General features: G+C 46.4%; 1 protein-coding gene across 1 annotated transcript in view; it reads left to right on the forward strand.

Moving 5' to 3' along the window:
• Positions 1-20256, forward strand: part of COL13A1 (collagen type XIII alpha 1 chain) — a 206236-nt gene that overhangs the window by 15036 nt on the left and 170944 nt on the right. The window contains exon 2 of the mRNA XM_036736467.1: positions 4116-4185. Coding sequence (XP_036592362.1) covers positions 4116-4185 — 70 coding nt within the window. The remainder of the gene's footprint in view (positions 1-4115; positions 4186-20256) is intronic.

A 20256-nucleotide genomic window follows, 5' to 3' on the forward strand; every position in this document is an offset into this window, starting at 1 on the left:
ACCCATGCTTAGGGGCTTGTGGCTGAGAAATCTGCCCGTGCCTTGGCTGAATCTTACAGTGCTTGGGGTATGGTTCCATCTCCTAGGTATGGTTCCAGTGGGTGGCATCACTGGGGGCCAAAGCTGCCTAATAGATCTCTACTCATTACAATTCCATCCATCTCCTGCCATTCCCCTTTAAAGCACCTACTGTGTGCCAAATACTGTACTAGACATGGTGTCCCTGGTTTTAATTCATGAAAAATTTCATCCCGTACACATCTTCCCTTTTCCTGCTACACTATCTTTGTTCACAACTCCCTTCCAGAATGCCCTCCACATGCTTCTTGGCCTCTGGTTCCTTGATGGCTCCCATAGGAGATGATACAGTATGGGAAAAGAAGTCATAAGACCTGGGTTCAAATCCTTCCTGTAACATAGTACCTCTGCAACTTTAGGCAAGTCAATTAGTTTCCTTAATTGTAAAAATAGGAGGCTGGATGTTCCTTAGAGGCCCTTCCAGATCTATGATCCCATTTCTTCCTCCACGAAGCCTTCTGAGCCCATCCTTGTCCACATGCTTCTCTCCCCGCTCCAAACCTTTACCACAGGGCAGGGTGAAGGGAGGGTAGAGGTGCAGCATCCACAACACTCAAGCACTTATCAATCACCTGTTCCCTCCCTCGGGGACATGGCTGAGATGATGCAGCCCATTTGCCAGCCAGGATCTCGGGGGCATGGCAGGATTGGGAGGCTGAAATAAATGAGCCCCCACAGGGGGCTACAGGAGCAGCTATTTCAGTTAAGTTCAAGCTCACTCAGCAAACTTCTACAAAGCACCCACTGTATGCTAGGGGCTGTGCGTGGAAAGGCAAATACCAGCTAGAAGGAGTGCACCTGCCTGTTCAATCAAATCCTCACTTGATCTTCATGGACCTTGGCTTCCTCATCTATAAATGGTTGAGCTGTAGAAGTTCAATTGAGGCCAAGGCACCCTAATTTATTCCCGGGCTCTTTCCCCCTTCTGCTGGTTGCTGATGAGTATCAACATTTTAATGCTCTAAGCAAAACAAAGTACTAGACCAAGTGGATGGGAAGTGTGGGGCAGCTGGGGTGCCCAGAGCATCTTTCCTTTGGTGAGTTCACAAGACTTGGTCTTTGGCTCAGATCCTCCCTTCTACAGGCTGCCCCAAAGTTCAGTTTTAAGCTATGAAGGCTAAACACAAAGACTTTTGGGACACCTTGTCATGATCCTGAATCTACTCCTTAACCTGAACCAGTGGGGTGGATATGGACAAGATGGCACTAGGACCTCTATTGTTGCCTTTTCCCACTGGATTCCATCACCCAGACTTTAGCTTAGGTCTCTGCACATAGTGGCTACAATCCCATCTTCCCATGTCATGCTCAAAGCTCAGGAGGATGGGAGCAAAGGAGTGGTACCCACCCCTGAGGTGAACTCACCACCTACAAAATGATCCAGCATGTTGGAAGAGGATTGGATTTGGAGTCCATCCAGCCATCCATCCATCATTGATTAGACAAACATTAGAGTGCAGTGGAAAGATGTTTGGGTGCTCAATTTGGTGTCTCCAGACCTGAGTTTGAATCATGATTCTGTATGACCTTGGGCAAGTCATTTAACCTCTTTAGGCCTCGAAGGTCCCTTCTACCTCCAGACCTATGATGCTATGAGTTAGTGCCTAGTATGTACCAGATGCCATACTAGGCATTGGAGAAAGTCCCTGACCTCAAGTAGCTGATGGTGTCCTGGGGGTTGGGGATGACTATGATGATGAGAACAACCAGCATTTATATGTTGCTTTAAAGTTTGTGTCTAGATGACACAACATATTCAATGAATGAATAAGTGAAAAGATATTTTAAAAGTACTTCTCTGGCTAAGACTGGGAATACAAATAGAAAAGTAAGATAGTCTTGCCCCTGAGGCCCTGACATGTGTGGACGGGTTGAGCCACAGGACAGATGGAATAGCCCAGTGGGCCCCAGGGGGCTCAGGAGTCTAACAGGCATAGCACCGGGTAGATAGTAAGACCCGAGTGGGTTGGAGGGAGTGGTGGTAGAGCAGATAGTGAGGCCCAATGGTCTTCCATCTTGCCTGAAAGGATGTAGTTAGTGTTTCCCTGTTCATTCAAGCAGTGTAAGCGATAGTAGGGGTGCCTGGTTCTGGCCTGCCTCTTTTGGGTAGGGGAAAGTGGCTCAAGGTTCAGAGTAGAGAAAGGAGTCTCAGACCCTTCCCAAAGCAGTAACTATGGGTGGTCAGCACCCAGAAAGGAGGGGGAAAGTGGAAGAAAGCATTGGATGGAAGATTGGGGGTGGGGTGGAGATGTTCTTGCTAGGATCTCTGGTTTCCAGATTGTTCACAGATAACTAAAAATAAATACTCATTGTTGTGATGAGGCAAGAAGTGTGGAAACTAACACTGGAGGGAATCAGAGAAGGCCTCATGAAGGGGAAGGCTCTTGAAGGGCCTTGAAGAGTGTTAGAGGTTATAAGAGAGAGATGATGAAGTAGAACCCTCCAGGCCTGGGCATGGGGCAGGGGGACAATCTGGGCCAAGGCATGGAGGCAAGAGATGGCGTTCCAAGTTGAGGGAGCACCAAGTAGGCCAGTAGAGTGTAGCATGCACATGTGAGGGCTTGTAAAGGGTCTGAGAATCTGGGTTCAAATGCTGACTCTGCTTTCCAATTTAAATCCTACGATCTGCTCAAGGTCTATTACCAGGCAAAAGATCTGCCTCTTAAAAAGATGAAGTGACTTGCTCATTGTAGCAAATCTAGTGAAGTGTTGGAGCAGGGCCTCCAAGTCAGCTTCCAAGTTCAAAGGAGACCAGAGCTCTTTCCATTACACTCTGAGGTTCTAGTCCTGGGTAATTGGGCAGTTTCCTTGATATCCCTGAGCCTCAGTGCCCCCGTAAGATGAGAGGGTTGAATTAGATGACACCAAAGGTGGCTTGAGTTCCATATCCTTGTATACAATGAGTAATGATGGAGAGTGTCCAGTCCAGATTGCATCAAGGATGTAGCACTGAGGTCAAAGTACATGGCCCAACACACTCAGGGACTTTTGAGTTGGCATTCTCAGTGCCGAATGAGTAGCCAATGGGCAGTTTCTCTTTGGTATTGATACATGGATTTTTAATAGCTGGTAATGAGGTCCTTCTGATGTTTTGTCAATGTGAGGCCACCTGGAATCTTGGCCAAGGGGGCTACGTTGTTGGGTTTATGGAAAGGGACACATCTCTTGCTTGGTCACTGCCATTCAGCAATCATGAGACCCAAAGATCTAGAGTTTGGGGAAAAAAAAACTTTTGAGATCACCTAGTCTAATTCCCATCTTTTTACAGGTGGGGAAACAGCTCAAATTCTGACTGACCTTGAACAAATAACTTCCTCCTCTCTATGACACAGTTTCCTTACTCATAAAAGGAGGAGATTGAACAGGACAACCTCTCAGATTCTGGCCAGCTCTAAATCAACCCAATTCAATCCAAGCAGCATACATCAGATTCCATGACCCGCACTGAAGGCTCCCCTGCCCCGCCCCCTCCCCACCTTCTAGGGTTGTTTTCATGGCAGCCTCGTCTCAGCTTGTTGAATAAGAGAGCTCGTGCCCAGTTAAAAGCATTTCTGGCATCTGGGGGCAGGTGGGGGAGGGATTTAGTTGGAGGAAGGGAGTCTTCCGGATGCCCCTGAAATCACCCTGCTTTGGGTCACTACTACCCATGGAAAGCTGGCCTTGGGCCTAAACATTCACTCCTTGCTCTCCAGTTTACAGAGAGAAGGTACAGAAAACAATTAGCCAACGACACAAGACAGGATATCATAGGGTGGGCACCAGACAGTAACTGGTCTGGCTGGGTATCTCTAAGACCAACCCAAAGAGAGTGGACCCGGCCAGTCTACTTCCGATCACATAGGGGCCAGGCTGAAAGTTGAAGCCCATACTACATAGGTCTCTGGTCCAGAAACAGTCATCTTTTCTCAGAATCAACTGAGTTTCCCCGTCTTGGAGCCTTCATTGCCCAGCTAACCTCTTCCTCATCCCTTGTGATGATGACATGCCCAGTTTTATGATCTGGAGCTGATTTCCCTCTTCTTTCCTTCCTCCTGTAGAAACTGAAACTTCATTTGACCAGGCGACGAGAGCCCAGGGATACATCGTTGAGATGTAACTGTCCCCCAGGTAAGGAGCAGCTTGGGCAAGAAGGGCAAGGGGCAGGGGGAGTGTTTCAGACACAACCCTGGACAATGCCTCAACTGCCACCAGTGTTTGTGTGTGTGTGTTGAGGTGGAGGGGTGATGTGACCCCAGTTGTGAGCGCAAATGCGATAATCCTGCAGGAGTCTAATGAGTGATTTTGCTTATAAAGTTTATAAAACCTTATTGGCCTCCCTGAGATGGATGGGAGGAAGCGTGTTATATTGCTGAATCTGAAACCAGGAGGCCTGGGTTTGGATCAAAGTTCTTACTGTGTGTTCTTTGATGTCTTTTTCACTGTCTGGACTCAGTTTTCCTATCTGTGGAATGAAATAGTTGGGTTACGTCATCATTAAGAATTTATTAACTCCAGTTGTAACTTGGAAGTGATGTAGTTCAGTAAAAAAAGAAAAAAGGTATGCCAGTTTAGGGTTGGAGGACCTGGGTTCAAATCCTGGCTTTGTCATTTGCCACCTGCGTGACCTTGGGCAAATCATCGGACCTCTCTGGGCCTCAGTTTCCATATGAACAAAATGACCTCTGAGGTCCTTCCAGCTCTAAATTGTATGAGCTTATAAAAGCCAATGTGAGTAACTATAGTTGACTTGAACTGCCTTTCCCCCCTTCCCTCAAGCACCCCTCCCCTAATAACATTTTATTTCCTTCTTTGTAATTTATTTATCCCATAGCATCCTGTGGTTCTATGCTGCTGCCACTGCTAACTGGCATTTATAGAGCTTTAAAGTATACAGATCACTTTATGAACTTTATTGTGTCCAAGCCACAAGTGCCACCTTTTACATGAAGTCTTCCCTAATCCCCCTGCCCAGCAGCTAATGCCCTCCCCCCACCAAATTTACCTTGTGTGTTTGTACCTTGTCTCCTCGACAGAATGGAAGCTCTTTGAGGGCAGAGATTGTTTGTTTTTGTCTTTGTACCTCCAGAGCCCACAGGGCCCGGCACCTAATATGTGAATGGATGGATGGATGGATGGATGGATGAATGAATGAATGAGTAAATGAGTGAGTGAATGAATGAATGAAAGAATGAGTGAATGAATAAGTGAATAAATGAGTGAATGAATGAGTGAGCAAATGAATGAATGAGTGAGTGAGTGAATGAATGAATGAAAAAGCCCTTACAAGGTACCATGTACTTTGCTCGGCACTTGAGACCCAAATATATACAAGCCAATGAGATAATCCGTGCCCTCAAGGTGCTTACATTCTAATGGGAGAAGCCAACACATAGAGAGCAGCTAGGTGGTGCTACAGTGGATAAAGTACCAGGCCTAAAGTCAGAAAGACTCATCTTCCTGAATTCAAATCTGGTCTCAGACACTTACTAGCTGTGTGACCCTGGTCAAGTCACTTAACCTTGTTTGCCTCGGTTTCCTCATCTGTAAAATGAGCTGGAGAAGGAAATGGCAAACCACTCCAGTGATGGGAGTGATGGGATCACAAACAATCAGAAATGACTGAAAATGACTGAACAACACCACCAGATTTAGAAAGGAGAGGCTGTTGGCCAAGCACATGCTGTGCCAGCCTGAAGTGAAATGGCGGAGAGTGGAATGGTCTGGAGCAAGAGAAAATGAATGCTTATCTCTCAGAGCCCAAGTCCTGGGTGCTTCATAATGCTTATTGACTGACGGAGCCAATGCCTGGTATTACTACCCCCATTTGACAAATAAGGAAGCTAAGGTTCATAAAAGCTCATCGACTTGACTGTGGGTCCCACAGCTAATAAGTATCAGAGACAGAATTTGAACCCGATTCTTCCTGACTCCAAGGCTAGGTGTGGATTCACAGTCCCTGTTTCTCATCTTCTTGCTGAGCTCTGAGCTCCGTGAGGGCAGGGACCTTTCTTTTCCAAATTCTCCATAACTTCCAGTGTGACGGCACACATTAGGTCCTTTACAATATGTGCTGAATCTAGCTGAATTGACCTAAGCTTCTCCTTTCAGGAAAATTCAGTTTCATAGAAGGCAGACAGGCACAGTAGAAAGACAAGGGGGTGAGGAGGTAGGACGCCCAGATACTGGTCTTCATTCCACCACTCATCTGCCTGGAGACCTGGAGCGTGGGAATCGTGATTTCTACCCTGCTTGCCCATGGAGTTGTAGAGATGAAATAAATGTAAAAATATCTTGTATAGATAAGCAATATAAGGGATAAGGAAGCTTTCAAGCTTGTGTAGGCATAAATAAGCTATCTAGAGCAGGGCTGCCCAACCTTAGGTTTCTATTGAAACAATAGACAATATATTTTGATTTGCCATTTTAGTGAGAGCTCTGCGGTAGCTCGGCTTCGTTTACTAAAGCATTTATGTAAATTTCTATGCTTGTAGGTGGGCCACGTAAACCCACATTTTGGACAGCCCTGATCTAGAGCATATACAAAATAAGGTATAGAAATTAGCCATTATGGACCTAGATTTTCTCACCCACACACCTAGTCAGGGAGGGAGAAGGGCAAGTTAAAAAATTGGGGAATTAAAAAAAAGTGAGCAATTATCGTGGATGTGGCAGCACATTCTAGTGCGAAGAGCACCTGGGTCCTAATCTTGTCCCTGCTTCTTACTGCTGGTGCAATGGAAAGACAGCTGTATTGGGGGTTGAAGGATTTCAGTCTGAGCCCTAGCACAAGCCCCAAGTGACCTTGGCCCAGTCATTTAAACCCTCTGGGCCTCACTTTCGTCATCAGCAAAAAGATAAGTTGACTTTTAAGGTCTCTACCAGCTCTGAATATGTCGTGTCTGAGGGTACCCCCCAACTCATAGACTGGCCCCCAGAAAAGGCTATCCTAGGTTCAAGGTTCTCCGTAGGTCAGCATTCACTGAAACCACGTCCCATGAGCCCCCACTGCTACATATATCTTTAACAGTCAGAGGTCACAAGTCAATCGAAGCAAAGGCCCACACATAAGGATATGGCACATACATGGTACCTTGCGGCTGGGGCACCCACATCAAGGGACCTCAACACAAGTTTCCAACATAGGGAAGGCCACTGTTATCTTCTGGTGATATAATTGTACTGCTCCCACTAGGCCTGCTACATACTAGTCTCTGACATTTGCGTAGGCTTCATCCCCTGAATACACAGTCACTCTCCCAGCTCTGATACGTTGCTTCCTCATGAGAAGAGTGGGCTCTGCCATACTCTTTTTAAAAAGCAGCCCCCATTTGCCTTAGTCATAGTACCAGCAACAGCCTTCCCTAGAGGGGAAATCCCGTGTGGGCTTTACAGAGCAAGCCATCCTGTTCTCTTCAGACACCTGGATAAAAGACCCATCATCTCCCAGGAAATTTTTGTTTGTTTCAAGTGCCTTGTTCATTAGAACAAAGAGCAAAGCCACTCTTGGTTCTTTAGAACACACAGTTGAAACACTCCAACCTTAAAAATCTAGCCAATGCCCTCGGGTTTCATTTTTTTTTTTTTTAGTTTTGACCTTCCTGGTCACAGGGTTTAAGTCTCCAAGACCAAATTTGCTCTAATGTAGAGTGACCATTCCCTATGCCTCTTGATTTTAATCTCCAAAGTCTAGACTACACCTTTTTTTCATCCTCACTAACATATGGATTCTTCATCCAATAACTGCCCAGAGGAATCATGCTTTCCTAATTTTTCAATTTCAAGTAATTTCTCCTCTTCCACGTAAATAAGTGGTGGTGGAAAAGGCCCAGACAAAAGCTAAGCCCGTCAGGCAAGGTCATTGTCTCTCCTACCTGCCACATTCCTGGTCTTTCATGTGTAAATTCAGACAGCCCAGATCTCTCACAGTTTGAAATCACCCTTCCATATGGTCCAGGGAGTCCCTCCCTGGGCCCATTTTCTTCCTCTGTGAAATGAGGGAGTCAAAAAGAGAAATTCTAAATTGAATGCCAGCTTTAAAATTCTGTGATATTAAGGGAGGGTTAGAAAGCTTTGAGGCACCAGGTAAGGGGAGAGGATGAGCCCTTCCAGGTTCGCCACTGACTCCTCACTCTCTCTCACTGCATTCTGATCCCTCCTCTCTGCTCACATAGCCACTGTCCTGGCTTAGACCCTTTATCGCCTCTTCCCTGGACTACTAATTGGTCTCCCCAGGCCACTCCATCCACACAGCTGCCAAAAGAATTTTCCCTGAAGTCCAGGTCACTCCTCTAAATAAATAAACTTCGGTAGCTCTCTGTCACCTCTGGAGGCAAATATAACTCCACTGTTTGGCTTTTAAAGCCCTTCACAACCCAGGCCCAACCTCAGTATACATCACTCTCCTTCCCAAACTTGGCGATCCATCCAGACAGGCCTTCTCTTCATTCCTCGCACACTTCCTCCATCTCCGGTCTCCAAGCTTTTGTCCAGTCATCCTCCATGCCTGGGTGCTCTTCCTCCTGACCTTCATCTCATATAACCCCCCTCTTCTTGCACAATCAGCTCAAGTACATAACCAAGCCTTTCCTGGTGTCCCCAACTGCAGTGCCCCCCACCCCCCTTCACTGCCTCGTATTTAACTAATCTCTTTTTACTTTGTTTTCATCATTCGATCATTTCTGTTGTGTCCAACTCTTTGGGGTTTTCTTGGCAGAGATACTGGAGTGGTTTGCCATTTCCTTCTCCAGCCCATTTTACAGATGAGGAAACTGAGGCAAAAAGGGTTAAGTGATTTGTCCAGGGTCACACAGCTAGTAAGGGTCTGAGGTCAGATGTCTGCTCTGTCCACTACCATACCAAGCTGTCCCATGTTTTCATTTTGTACACACTTGTATATATCCACACTGTCTTATCCAATGGCAAAGAAACTCCTTGGGAGCAGGGATTATTTCTCTTTATTTTTTTTTCCTTTTGTATCCCCATCACTTAGCACAATGCCTAGTATACTGAAGGTGCTTAATAGATGCTTGCTGATTGATTGACGCACGTTATGGTAGAAAGAACACTGGAGAAGAATCAGAGGACCTTGGCTCAAATCTCAGTGGTCCAACCTGAGTGACCTTGGGCAAGTCAATTCATCTCTCTGGGTCTCAGTTTCCTCATTTGTAAAGTGAAGAAGCAGGACTCAGGGGCCACTGGTGCTCATTCAGCTCTAACTCTCCAATGGTAATATTACATGTCAGTGGTTGCCCACGAAGGAGACACAGAAGGGGAGGTCCCAGCTGGGCCAGAAGTGGGCTCTTCTCTGCCAGCCTGCGGGATTAGCGCCCCAAGGTTTTAGGGATGGGGAAGACAGCTTTTTATAGGATGGGGCTGCTCCTGAATGAGACGTTTGCCTGCTCCTTTAAGGCTCCCAGCTGAAGCTAGTTAGAAGGGGGTCATCTGGGTTAATTAAAAGGGTGTATGGAAACCCTGGGAAACTCCCTCCCACCAGGCACAGGAGATTGGGCTCTGGGGGCGGGGAAAGAGGATCTGGAGGTTAATGAGATGATACTTGGCTCTCAAACAAAAAGAAAGTGGGGGAGTCCTAGGGGAAGGACCATTTGCCGGAGGAATCTGAATGCCCCAGGGGAAGTAGTGACCTGTGAGAAGAGCTCGGAAGGACCCACAGGTCTCACCTTCTGATTGAACATGGAAACTATTGTGTCTCGAGTTCTCAGCTGGAAAGGGCTAATCAGGGAACAGGAGAACCGGAGGGAACTTCAGAGATCTTCAGGTCTGACCTGCTCATTTTACAGAGAGAGGAACTGAGGCCCAGGGAGGGGAAGGGGCTCAGCACAGGTGGCCTGACTAGTAAGCAGCAGCCATGTATTCAAGTCTTTGGTCTTTGACACCTCCCCCCACCACCCCATTCAGTGGCCCACTACACCCCATTACCTCTTTGTCATGTGGGGAAAATCCAAAACTTGTATGTTTGGAGATGAGCCCACTGGAAGAACCTGGACAATAGATGGGTGAGGAGGGAGAAAGACTTTTACCCAGATTTACAGTGAGAAGGAGAAAACACCAGGAACAGAGAGAGGACTGAGTCAGCATGAGACTGGGTACAATTCAATTCGACCAACGTCTTTAAGATGGCTGCTATGGGATGGGTACTGTGTGCTGGGAATACAGAAATAGAAAGTGGCAATGCCTGACCTCAAGAAGCTTACCTTCTATTAGGCTTGTGCCTGAAAGCTGCAGAGGTGGATGGTGTCATGGGGAGCCCTGGGTCAAGAGTCAGAAAGCCTGGGTTCAAGTCTGCCAAAACCCACTTTGAGGCTGCGCAGCCTGGGACAAAATACTTAGTGAAGTGAACCTCCACTTTCTATTCAGTAAATTGAGAAGAATTAGTGTTTATAATAGAAAGGCAATGAGGTAGAATGGCTAGGGACCAGTCTTGGGGTAGCAAGTCCTGGCTTCAGATTGTGCATAGGCAGCATAGAGTTGGCACTGGGGTCCCTTCCATCTATAATAAAATAGCTGAGAAGATGATATTGGTATCCTGTGAGTTTCCTCGCTGGGGATGCCGCACACAGATGAACTCACAAGTCTAGCGCAACCTTCACAAGTGTATTATCTGAGTCACTCGGGTTATAATGAGGCTAAATGAGACAGCACTAAAATATGATAGGATATTAGTTGTTATGAAGAAGAGGAAGCTGGGAGTAGAGATTCAAGAAAGAGCCCTTTGGAAAGGCTTTGCTGCACTGGAGGCCCCCACTGGGGTCCTAGGGAGCTTTCCCCGGGCCAAAGGTACTGAAGGGGAAAAAAGAAGGCAATAAACATTTCTATAACAACAAGCTAACATTTCTATAGCACCTACCCTGTGCTAAGCACTTTACAAACCTTATCTCACTTGATTCCTGGGAAGCAGGGTTGCACTACCAGCTGCCGATGAGAGAAATCCCTTTAAAGAAAAGGGGGCTAGGGTGGGGAGACAGAGAGACAGAGAAAGAGGTGGGGGGAGGGAGAGAAGGGCCTGCCTGCGTGATAGATGTTGGGCCAGTCTGGTTGGAGCTGATTTAATTTGCTTACAGTGGCAAGAAAGCCCACTGACAAGGAGACACTGGATCTGGCCCTTTGAGCTGCAGCCTGCTCCTTTTCTCCCCCCAGGGGCCCATAGAGAGCTGTTGTATTTCCTCCTTCCCCCGCCCCCTACCAGGTTTCCTGAGGACAGCATTTGAACCTTGCTGATCTTTGTGGAAATATCAGAGAGGAAGGGGAGGGGGAGGAGATGCTGCCTGTACCTTCAAGCAGGACAGCCTAGAGGAAACTGTGAAGTGCCAGAGACCTGGAAGTGACCTTAGAGAAAATCTAGTCCAAATGTCTCGTTTTACAGATGAGGAAACTGAGGCTGCAGGCATGTCCTCCCTTTCTCCCCCAGGTATGAATAACTTCAGCCCCCCAGGGCTTTCCGCTGTAACCCCCTGCCCAGACTCCCAGGAGGTCCCTTCTGAGCTTCCTTAAGTCAATCCGGGCTTGCCCTCCCATCCATAACTAGGGCAAGTGGCCCCAGCTACCTCTAGGGAGAGCAGAGAGACCCTGGGACAGACAGCACAAGACTGGGGTTGAGGGGAAGAATTCACCTGGGCTACTGGGGATGAAGAGGAAGTTGTCTCTGCCAAGTAGGCGCAAAGTTCGGTTATTTCTAAAATGCCGAAGGAGAAGTGCTGTTCACACCCTCTACATTTCAACATCCTGGGGCCAAAGCTCTGGTCCACCCTGTCTTAGTTTCAGCTCCACTTTAGCCTTTCCAGACCCCTCCCCCCCGCCATCAAAAGTATATTTCAGGTCTTGGTGCTTACTAACTCCCCAATTCTATTAATTGACAGTAAGGTATTAATGGCAGAGGGTGGCTTGACCTATCATTACCCACTCCTAACAAATTATTTATATCTTGGTGTTCTAGGAATTGCCAAGGGTTGGAAGGAAATATTATGGGGGTGGGCGAAGAGAGAATGTTCCAAGCCTTTACCAGTTCATCATACACTTCAGAGCTATAAAGGAACTCTAGTGATCATCTAATGAAGTCCAATTCCAGACGTGTATGGGTGGGGAAACTGAAGTCTCGTAGGGGTTGGGCCTCTGAATCGAGGGTTGGCACTTTCCCCTACTCCACTACATGGAAGTGTGGAGCTGACCACATGCTTCACATGCCTCACCTGCTTGTACAGCTTGGTAAGGGCAGTGTGATGTACTGAAAAGAGACTCTGCCTCAGTTTCCTCATTGGTAAAATGGGAGTGTTGGATAAGATATCTCTAAGAACCTGAGTGGGGCTGTATTTACTGCTATTACTACCAGAATGGAAGTCCCTTGAGGGCAGGGTCACCTGTCCATCTCATCTTTGAATCTCCCAGAGTCTAACACTCTGTTACATCCAACAGTTTGAGCTTCAAGCCTCACTTGATTTTTTTTTAATGCTCAACAAATGGTTTCTGCCCAGCATCTCTCTTGGGGTCTGCTCTGTCAGCATGCACCAAATAAACACGCAATCATCCTGACCGCTGTGGCCAACCACATTCTGAGCTGAGAGCCCAGAACTTGTGCCTTCTCTGTCTTCCTTATCTGACTGGAATGCCAGCGACTGGCTTGAGTTGGGTCCGTCTGTGGGTAGCTTTCCTCTTCTCCAAGGCAACTCAGGTATCAGGACTAAATCGTGAGCAGACACCCTCTCCCCCACCCTCTCCCTTCCAGGCTGACCTTTGCCAGTAAACTCTGGGACTCCTCCCTGATCACAAATAAATGCCTGCTGGCTAACATTGGACAGCCTCCAGCTTACCAGAGCCATGCAATGGGCAGAAGGAGGAGTGAGCAGATTGGAAGTGGGAGGGTTCAGGATGGGAAGCCAAAGGTCCTGATTGATTTGAGGGTCTCAGGGACCCTGACTCAGAGGGATACACCCAGCAGCTGCTTATAGAATGTGGTGACTTGGATGTCATAGGAGGGGCACACAGTGGAGCTTTCTGAGCTCTCAAGTGAAGAATTTAAGGACCAGGGACTCAAGGTCTCCCCCCACACCCCCCCATCCCACTATAGGTGAACAAGGAGCAACAACAGCAAGGTGTATTGGAAAGTGTGTAGGATTTGGTTTTAATTCCTAGCTCTACCACTTACTAAGCTGTAGGACGTTGGGAAAATCACCTTCCTTCTCTGGGCCTCAGTTTCCTCACCTGTAAAAGGAGGGAGTTGGACTGGGTGGCCTTGGAGGTCCCTTCTCATTTTAGATCTGTGATCCTGTGAATAAAATGGACTTCTGAGCTTTTGTACTTGGGACAAGGAGGACAAATTGTGTTGGGGCGAGCCCCCATTGAGGAATAGAGGGAGAGATAGCCCTGCTGTGGGGAGACAGAGAACCCAGGGCACTAACACGAAGAGCTATTGAATCTGCCATGGAGTAGGGGGTGAGGAAGTGGCTTAAAGTCAAGGGGGAGAAGGGGAGAGCTTACTCCGCCCCAACATCTAGTAACTCGAACTAACTATTCTTGTTAGCGACTTACTTAGGTCTGTTGTCTCTGCCCAAAAGGACTGATCCTAAATCCTGTGTCCTGATCATCCTCATTCTCCCCTGCCCCTAGTTATAGCCCAGTAGACTGCCACAGGCTTCAAGCCAGGCATGTTAGGGCTGTGTGAGGCTTTCCAGGCGCTGTTCGGGGCTGAAAAATATGGAGCAAGCTGTGACTGACTAAATCACAATTTCCCTCTCTTAGCCTGTTTCCCTTCCTGGCCTCAGCCAATTACTAGCTGTATGACCCTAAGCAAATTATTTAATCTCAGTCTGCCTCAGTTTCCTCATCTGTAAAATGAAGATAATAATAGTACCTACCTCCCAGGGTTATTGTAAGAATCAAAAAAGATTCTCTCTCTCTCTCTGTCTCTGTCTCTCTCTCTGTCTCTTTCTCTCTCTCCCTCCTTCCTTCTCTCTCTCTCTCTCTCTCTCCCCCCCTCTCTCTGTCTCTGTCTCTCTCTGTATCTCTCTCTCCCTCTCTCTCTCCTCCTCCTCTCTCTCTGTCTCTGTCTCTGTCTCTGTCTCTGTCTCTCTCTCTCTCTCTCTCCACACACACACACACACACACACACACACATATAATTTCTTTATAAGTCTCAAAGCTCTATATAAATGCTAGCTATTAAAAAGTTAATTCAATGATGTCTAAGAGCCCAGGTAGAGCTTTATTCCCCTTGTACTATATAGTGTTTTGACAAAAGGGTGTCTGTCTTGTCTCACCTTTGAATCTCTTCCTGAGAATAGACTGTGCTTAGTTGGCGTTTAATAAATGCTCATTTGTATCTGTCCTATCTCTGTGATAAAGCTAGCTGGGTTGAGATCCCTGCCTCAGTTGGCCAGATCATACCTCTCCTAATCTAGGGCTTTGCTGATCCTCCTAGCTTTTCTTCTCTCTGGGTCTCTGCCTCCAAATCATTTTCTACTTTGTAAACATCTGGGTTTTAAAACAACTTCTGTTGATTGCTTTTATTTTATTATCTCCTACATTTCTAAATCTACTTCTCCTCTTCCCCCTCTCCAATGAGCCCTCCTTTGTTACAAAGGTTGAAAAAATGAAGAGAAAACAAAAACAGCTTAGCAAAACTAACCCACAAACACATTAACTGAATTTGGCAGTGTATGCCACACTCCACGCCCATAGTTTCCCGCCTCTGCAAGGAAAGGGAGCGGGGCACATTTTCTCATCTCTTCCCCATAGTTAAGTTTGGTCATTTACTTCACATTTATATACATCCCCCAGCACACTGTAAACCCCCTGAAGGCAGGAACTATTTTATATTTTGTCTTTGCAGACCAAATGTGGAAGGAAACTCTATATTCTTAGTTCCAAAGTCTAGCCTATCAAGAACATTTTTTATTAATTTAAATTATTCTTTTCTAAGTAGAAATACTGAGGGAGATAGAGCAGACCCAAGACTGGGCAGAGTTCCCCTATGGCTCTGAAAATATCATACACACACGCACACACACACACACACACACGCATGACATTTCAAAGTTACAATTATAGCCTTCCAAGACAATGGACAGAATTCCACAATGAGACAAAGCATCCCTACAGGGTGCAGGGCAAAGTTCAACCAGCTCTTTGCTTCATCGAAGGGGACAATAGTCACTTAAGTCTGGCTACACCCTTAGAGGATCGGTTTCCTAAAATCCTTCCATCCCTCTTTGACCACGCCCACCAAGGTGCTGGGCATTCTAGATCTTTTGTGTGTCGTGGACCCTTTGGACAGCCTGGTGAAGCTTAGGGATCCTTCTCAGAAAAAAAATGCTTTTAAATAATTGAATGAAATGCTAAATTTCAGTTCAAAGTTGTCAAGTTCACAGAGCCCCTGAAATCTCTCCCCAGATCCCCAGGTTAAGATTGCTTGCGTTAAGGAGTCTCCTGTCAAGCTAGCCAAGTGTCCTCCAAAGAGACTTCTCTTTTCAGAAGGAATCAAAGCCTTTTTACCAATCTTAGTCCAATCGATACCCTGATTCCTTCAGGTGAGAGGGAATCATCAAGCCTTGAATTTGGCCAAGATGTTCCCACAGCTTAAGCTGGGTTGTTGTTCAGTTGTTTTCAGTCATGTCCAACTCTTTGTGGCCCCATTTGGGGTTTTCTTGGCAGAGATACTGGAGTGGTTGGCCATTTCCTTCTCCAGTTCATTTTACAGATGAGGAAACTGAGGCAAACAGTTAAGTGACTTGCCCAGGATCATGTAGTTAGTAAGTATCTGAGTCTGGATCTGAACTCAGGTCTTCCTGACCCCAGCTGCCCCTCTAAGTCAGGTTCCCACCCTTAATCCATTTTTCTGGGGCCTTGGTTATTCTTGACTTTTTACCTATTTTTCAAGTGGCTAGGCTTTAGAGTAAGGTGATTTTTTTTAAAGCTTTCTTAATATTTCTAGAAGGAAGAGACTGGAGGGAATGGGAAGAGTGGGCTTTGGTCTGCTTCCCTACCAAAGCCTAGCCTGGTGGCTGACACATACAGAGCTGGCCCTCAGTAAGTGCCTGTTGACTTGAATTCTTCCCAAGGGTACTGGCAAAGGCTGGTGCCCACACATCCTGAGCTTGCTTGTTTCCTGAGCCCTGGCACCAGATTTTGGCCCCCGGCTGCCTCCCAACACAGGAAAGGCTGGTGGCCAGGGCTTGGGCTTGGTGCCTGGCCAGGGTGCCTTTTACGATCACTTTTAGATGCCTCATCCCATTAATTAGCTTCTGCTTATTTACAATCAGCACAAAGAAAAGAGCAAGTTTCCTGCTTGGCTGTCTAGACTGCAAAGGTTTACACATCACCTCAAGGGGAAACACTTGAACAGAAGAGAACATGCTGTTTGCAGATGCTTCAAAGACACCTGCTAATGATCATCATGATAATACCATAATGATAACGATAATAACTCGTATTTCTGTAGAACTGGTGACCAAACCTCACAATGATAGCCCTTGATTTTAAGGGAGATTTTCCCTGAATTCAACAAAGTTGAATTTTTAAAAATTCAATAAGCATTTATTAAATCCCAACTGTGTGTAAAGTATTGTGCTTGGTGATGAAAAGCTGTGAATTTGAATTTGACCCTCCACCAATGAAGGCCACCTTCTGATTTCTTTTCAGGATCATAGGACAGGTATAATTATCCCCATTTTACGGATGAAGAAACTGGGGTTCAGGGGGTTAAATGAGGTTCCCAAGGCTACGTGGACCCCATTCTTCTGTCTGGGAAATTGCAGGGTGGTGACCCCGAGTTGTGGAAGGCTACGTGACCAGCTTTACCAAACCAAAAAGCCATTAGTCCTGAGAGGTCATGCAATGGTGCCTTTGTTGTCTAAGGATAGATGAGTCAAAGGACCAGCTGCAGAAGAACAGGATGGGGAAGTCAAGGCAACAAGCAATCATTACGCATTTACTATGTGCCAGGCACTGTGGCAAGATACAAAGACAGGCAAAAAGAAAGACAGTCCCTACTCTCAAGGAGCCTCTAATCCAATAGGGAAGACAAAGCGTGGAGGGCAGTGATGGCTAAGGGTTTGCTGAATTGAGTTGAGTTGGATTGGACCTGACTAGTTCTTGTGATGTCTGTGCTTGAAAGTAATTGGTTTCTTTGAAAAGGTCTATAATTCAGGTGTTTCCTAAATGAGGGTGAGACCATCTTCCTGCCTCTTCAATTAGTGCAAACCAGAAAGCAGTTACTATATTTGATGGGACTGGCCAAAATGGAATCAGCTGCCTTGGAAAGAAGGAAGGAAAGAAAGGAAGAAGGAAAGAAGGGACAGAGGGAAGGAGGAAGGGAATAAAGAAGAAAGGAAGGAAGGGAGGGAGGAGGAATGGAAGGAAGGAAAGAAGGGAAAGAGGGAGGGAAAGCGGGAAGGAAGCAGGATAACAGGAAGGAAGGGAACATATATGAAGTGCTTACTACGTGCCAGACACTGCACTAAGGTCTTTGCGTGGAGTCTGGTTGCTCAGACCTTGGAGAGAGGATTCCTGCTCAGGTGTGGGTTGAACTAGATGGTCTTAGAACCATAGGAACATAGCTCTAGAGCTACATGAAACTCAGGAGGCTGTCTTGTGCAGGTCTTTACTTTATAGATGAGGAAACTGAGACCTAATGTCAAAAAAGGGTGTCCCAAAAGTCTTAGTGCAGTTTTAAACTTTTAAATTAAAATTAAAATTTTAAATTTTACATTTAAGTTTTTAAATTGCAATGAGACTTAGGGGACACCCTATATGTCATCTCCCACCTCCAGGCCTTTGCATAGCCTGCTCATTATGCCTGGAATGGTCACCATACTCACCTGTGTCACTTGTCCAAGTCTACAGAGCTAGTTTTTTAAGTCCCTTCTGATTTTGTGACTCTAAGTGGGCAGGGGATATCCTTTTACCTGATAGAGCTTCCTACTCCTGCAATAGCTCAGAAAATTTTATTCAAATTATTTTAACAAGCATTCACTATGCACCTACTGTGTGCAAGGTACTGTGTTCAGTGATTTTTTAAAAAAGTCAGTTGAGGCCGCCATTTTGAAACTAGTGAACGCTGAAAGCTGTCTTTGAAGCAGATGACTTCCCAAGGAAGAAAGCCAAGTTGATAGATGGGAGATGGGCCCTCAACCTAAGGAAGCTCCCTTTCACTCTGGAGAACAGTTGCATCACCCCTGTCCAAGTGGCAACAATCCACGAGCCCCCTCACTGGCCCCAGCAGCTGTTCTTCCAACCAGGTGCCGGCCGGGTCTTGGAAAACCACTCTACCATCTGCCCCTCACTGTACCTCTTTGAAGAGGATGATGTTTTAGACACATCCAGGGAAAACTCCCAAGTTAATTTCTCCCTCCTTTCCTCCCCAAAAACCCTTCCAGAGCTCCAGAGCTCCCCCTTCAACAAGGCTGAGAACAAATGTTTCTTGGAGATCTCCCACTCTGATGACACCAAAGCAGTCACCAGAATTTCATGTTCACTGGGCAAGAGGGAAATTTTTCCCTTGAGAGATACTCAAGGATGGTACATAAGAACAAGAGTTTCTACTTCTTCCTTCCTCGGACTGGGGAGGAAGAAAAAGAACATTGGTGAATTGATGGAAGTCCAAGCATTAGCAAGGTTCCCAGCCTTGGAGTCATACCTGACTTCTCCATCTCCCCCACCCCTATTGTATCCAACCCATTGTCTAGTCTTGTCCATCCTCCCCACAATGATATAGCTTACACTGACCCCTTCTTTCTACTCACAACCCAACCACTCAAGTGCAAGCCCCCATCACTTCTTACCTGGACTTTTTAGAATATCTTCCACTTTTGGGTCTCTCAGGCGCCAATCCCTCCCTCCTCCAATATAGCCTCCACACACCTGCCAAAGTAATGTTGCTAAACCAGAAGTTTTGACCATGGTCTCCACCTGCTATAAAACTCAAATCTCTTCCTCTTGTCTCTGGGTCAAGATACAAACTCCTCTGCCATAAAACCCTTCACAATCTCGCTCCAGCTCTTTTTCCAGGTGTATTGCATATAATCCTCCTTTATATATACTACATCATAGTCAAAGTGATTTGTTTTGCTGTTACCTATATCAAATATCCCTTTTCCCACCTCCAAGCCTCTGCACCTTCCCTGAAACACTCACCCTCTTCACCTCTGTCTCTTAGGATCCCTATTCTCTTTCAAAGATCAACTCAAATGTGTCTCCTATGGAAGACCTTTCATGTTTCTCTCCCTACCCCACCCTCAGGACATTACTTTGTATTTACTTTGTGTTTCATTTTCTGTATAAATGATGTTTCCTTCCAATGGAATATAAGCTTCTTGAGGACAGGAATTAATTTTTTTTTGTCTTTGTATCTGCTACTTAGCACAGTTCCTAGCACAGAATAGCTGCTTAAGCTAGCTTGCTAAACAAATGAATGGATGGGTCAATAGATAGATAGCATTTATTAAGCTCCTCCTTGAGCTAGGCACCATGCTAAATGCCTGGAACACAAATATAAACAAATTAGACAGTCCCTACTCTTAAGGGGTTTCGATTCTGGTGGGGAAGGAAGGCAACTTAGTTTGGAAGTGGCCTGGTCACCTAGTTCTGGGCAAGACAAGGTAAGAGCCTCACCTAGTGGAGGCCAGGGTCCCAAGGCTGAGTCCTAGTTCCCAGGATGATAAGGTGATGGGGGTGAGGGAGAGGATACACAGCAGCCAGAAATGCTAATGAGATTTCTGAGTACATTGGTAGAATCCAATATTCCTAATGATGATTCTGTGGTCCTGTGATCCTGTGCTATTTCTGCCACCTTCTGCCCTGCTCAGGCCCCTTCTGTGTTTAGTTCTAGGAATTCTGCTTCAGGAAGGACATCAGTGAGCTGGAGAAGGGTGTCAGGAATGGGGAAGGACCTTGTAATAAGTCTGTGTAAGGACTGGTCAGAGGAACGGAAGAGAAGCCTCCAGGATGAAATGAGCTTGTCTTGGAATATTTGAAAAGATGCCATGTGGAAAAGAGATTAACCTTGTTCTGCTTGGTTCTAGAGGGAAGAACCAGGAGCAGTGGGCAGAGGTTACCAAGAGACCCTTTTAGGCTGGAGATCAGGAGGAGCTTTGGAACCATGAGAGCCCACCCAAAGTGAAATGGGCTGTTAGAGCAGGTGCAGGGTGACCACTTGCTGGGGATGTTGTTTGGGTGCAGGTTGGGCTAGCTCCC

This window comes from Trichosurus vulpecula, chromosome 8 (assembly GCF_011100635.1).
Source record: "Trichosurus vulpecula isolate mTriVul1 chromosome 8, mTriVul1.pri, whole genome shotgun sequence".
Lineage (NCBI taxonomy): Eukaryota > Metazoa > Chordata > Mammalia > Diprotodontia > Phalangeridae > Trichosurus > Trichosurus vulpecula.